General features: G+C 44.3%; 1 protein-coding gene across 1 annotated transcript in view; it reads left to right on the top strand.

The window, feature by feature from the left end:
* Window positions 1–2,701, top strand: part of Timmdc1 (translocase of inner mitochondrial membrane domain containing 1) — a 24,896-nt gene extending 22,195 nt beyond the window's left edge. The window contains exon 7 of the mRNA XM_005344984.2: window positions 1,808–2,701. Coding sequence (XP_005345041.1) covers window positions 1,808–1,958 — 151 coding nt within the window. The 3' untranslated portion in view covers window positions 1,959–2,701. The remainder of the gene's footprint in view (window positions 1–1,807) is intronic.
* The last annotated feature ends 526 nt before the right edge of the window (window positions 2,702–3,227 follow it).

Below are 3,227 nucleotides of genomic sequence, written 5' to 3'. Positions count from 1 at the left end.
AGAGAGAGAGAGAGAGAGAGAGAATATGTTATCTGCTATGTGTCCATATTTGAAATTTTACTTCTTGATTTAGATGAAGAAATGAGGTAGATAAAATAGTTGTTTGTGGATGGGTTGCCACTGTGGTTTATGAAAATGTTTGCTTCTGTCTCATCATTTCATATGCTATAATATTTGTTTTCAGTGCTGGAGACCTTCTCAATGCTAAACAAGTGCTCTAAACAAGTACACTGAACCAAATCTCCAGTGTCTCACCATGTTGCCCAGACTGCCCTCTGAACTTGTGGTCCTCTTTTGTCAGCCTCCTAGTAACTGGGCTTGCGGGCCTGGTTCCGTAATCTCCAGTTTGTGGGCTAAGGTGGTGAGCCTGAGACTGACCCTGTATAGATTGTGCAGGCTCTCCTGGCTGCTGCCTTATAGCACTCCTGAGTGTGGATGCTCATCACGGGTCAGCTCCTTGTCTGAGATGAGAGCTGCTGGCACAGCTGCTGCCTTTTTTTTTTTTTTTTTTTTTTTGAGAAATGGTTTCTCTGTAGCCTGGCTTTCCTGGAGCTCACTCTGTAGACCAGATTGGCCTTGAATTCAGAGAGATCGGCCTGCCTCTGTCTGCTGTTGCTTTTCTAATTGGACAAATAAGCAGGGTTTTTTTCCCAGGGATTTTATATGAAGTTCTTTTGGTTACACAGAAACACAAATGGACGTTTGTGATAGATCTACGTAGGTCTCTTCCCAAGTACTTAAGTGCTGTAGAAGAGCAGAACCTTGATTCGGAGCCTGGGCTTAAATCTCAGTTTGACATAAATTAGAGTTGGTTTCACTATTTATTCCTAGGAAGAGCTAGATCAAATGTTTATGTCACTTTTATGTCTGAGCTTCTGTGCCTAAAAATGACAGAGAAATAAAACCATTTTAAAAAATCATCCTAGCAGAAAATATAGAAGACTGGCCATAAAGTTATGATAGAAAAATGGTCAAATTTGATTGGGTTGACACTTAAGATGTAGGTAGCCTTGATAATTAAAGAAAGTGACTAAGCTGGGCTGTGGTGGCACACGCCTTTAACCCCAGCACTCAGGAGGCAGAGGCAGGCGGATATCTGTGAGTTCAAGGTCAGCCTGGTCTACAAAATGAGTTCCAGGACAGACTCCAAAGCTACAGAGAAACCCTGTCTCGAAAAACCAAAAAAGAAAAAGGGGGGATAAATCCAAACCAAATAAAAAAAAAAAATCCCTTGAAAAACCAAAAAACGAAGATAGTTACTAAAATTCTATTTAGGAAAAGGAGTAATCTCTTAGAAATTAGTAGAATTAGATTCTACTCTTCATAAATATGTATCTGTAGAGTTGCCTAGTTGACATCACCTAGATCACCAGTGCAGTCTCATGAGTTGAGACAAGTTCTGTGAGAGCGTTTACATGGTGGCGGGGACTCACGGCCCCCCGAGTCTGTGAGAGCGTTTACATGGTGGCGGGGACTCACGGCCCCCCGAGTCTGAAGGGTAGGAGGACAGCCCAGTTTGAAATGTATACTTTAGCTCTCATTCATCTTTTGGAAGGAATGCAGGACAGTGTCCCGGATTTTGTTGGGTGTTCAGTGTCCATTTTGGTGATGTGGAGATCATGGGTAGACAGCAGGGTAGGAGAGAGAAGTGTTGTATTGTGAATGCAAAGACCAATGTTTTGCTCATAAGTTGTCACGGCAAAGTAAGGAGGGTGTGATAGACGTTGCCACCTTGTTTGGAGTCTTTAAGGACAAGTGCTGAAGCAGAGCTTGATGCGTGTTTATCCTGTTTATTCTTTGATCGTAGGAGAAGAAAACTGCAATTCACTGAACTCCTCCCTGAGGAAATTGAAAGTGGCTTAGAGAGGATTCGGCCTGAGGAAGATGCTCAGAGAATCCAGGAGCTGCTGGACCTCCCAAGGAACCCTCCATCACCAGATCAACAAGACAAAGACTGAGGATGAGGGGCTCTGTGTGTTTAGGAATGCCAGTGCCAGGCTACTTCTCGCCCTGACAAATGCAGGTGCTGGCACCTGTGGTTGCAGTGACTTGCTTCTTACCTTCTCTCTCCACAGGAAGAATTAGGCCATCAAAGCTGGTGCCACACACTAATCCCAGCTGCTTGGGAGGCTGAGAAAGATGATGTGCGGTTAGTGCGAGCTACATAATGAGACCCTGTTTCAAAAATACGTACCCACAAAAACCACAACAGAACCAAGAAGTAACCCATAGAATTGGGCTGCATTTTCTTATCTATACTGATCATTGATCCATCTGAATACTTAATATTTCTCTATCTTGCTAGATTTTATGCAAGTAAAGTACTTCCCAAAAGAATAAAACTGGATTGTCTGGATTACCTATTCTCTCCCCAGTCTTTTAAGAATGTTCTCTTGGAGTGACTGAAAAGAGAAGGAACTAGGTAAAAGAAATGGCCTGTGAAATCACCTTCCTCTGGGCCTTCAGACAGTGTGGGCCTCAGTGCATTTAGTTTCGCTTTAATAGGAATAAAAGGTGATTCCTGTGCCATTTGAATGTGATTTAATAAAATGGAAGCAGGCGGATATTGTCCAGCTTTGTTTCCTCTCCCCATTGCTGAAGGAGCATCTGTGTTCAGTGTACAGAAGATGCCAGAGGAGACACGCCAGCCCTACACCAAGGAGAAGCCGATGGGGAGGAAATAAAAGACTGAACTATGCGGGCAGCACTTGTCTAGTCTTTGGTTTTGCTTTCTTTAGCTTTAGTTGCTTGTAGTTAGCTTTGGTCTGGAAATATTAAATGGAAGATTCCAGGAGGACCAAGTTTCCAAGTTTTAAATGTTGTGCCTTTCTAGGTTGGATGATGAAATCTCACCCCAGGCCTCCTGAGATAGCACATACTCCTTGGCCTGGCATTCCCCACTCTGTGTCTGTCCATCTGTCACCTGATCTTGGTTATCAAATTGAGTCCGTGGAATGACAGTGCCTGTGTTAAAACAGTGGCATCTAACAGTGGCTCCAGGGCGCATGGGTAGCGCTGCTGACAGCTCACGCGCACTAAGACAGGCTCACAGTGTGCCCTTTGAGGGAAAGGGAGCATCACTGCCGTGTTGAGGACCCTGCACTGTGTACAGCTTCAGGCGTCCACTGTGGTCCTGGAATACATCCCAGACGGAGGGAAGGAACTGCTAGCATTCTTTCGGTGAGTTGGTTCTACTCTGAAGCGAGGTCTGTAACAACAGCATAGCA

Source organism: Microtus ochrogaster, chromosome 2, assembly GCF_000317375.1.
Source record: "Microtus ochrogaster isolate Prairie Vole_2 chromosome 2, MicOch1.0, whole genome shotgun sequence".
NCBI lineage: Eukaryota > Metazoa > Chordata > Mammalia > Rodentia > Cricetidae > Microtus > Microtus ochrogaster.
The sequence above is the reverse complement of the archived record's forward strand: the minus strand, read 5'-3'. Positions and strand labels throughout refer to the sequence as shown.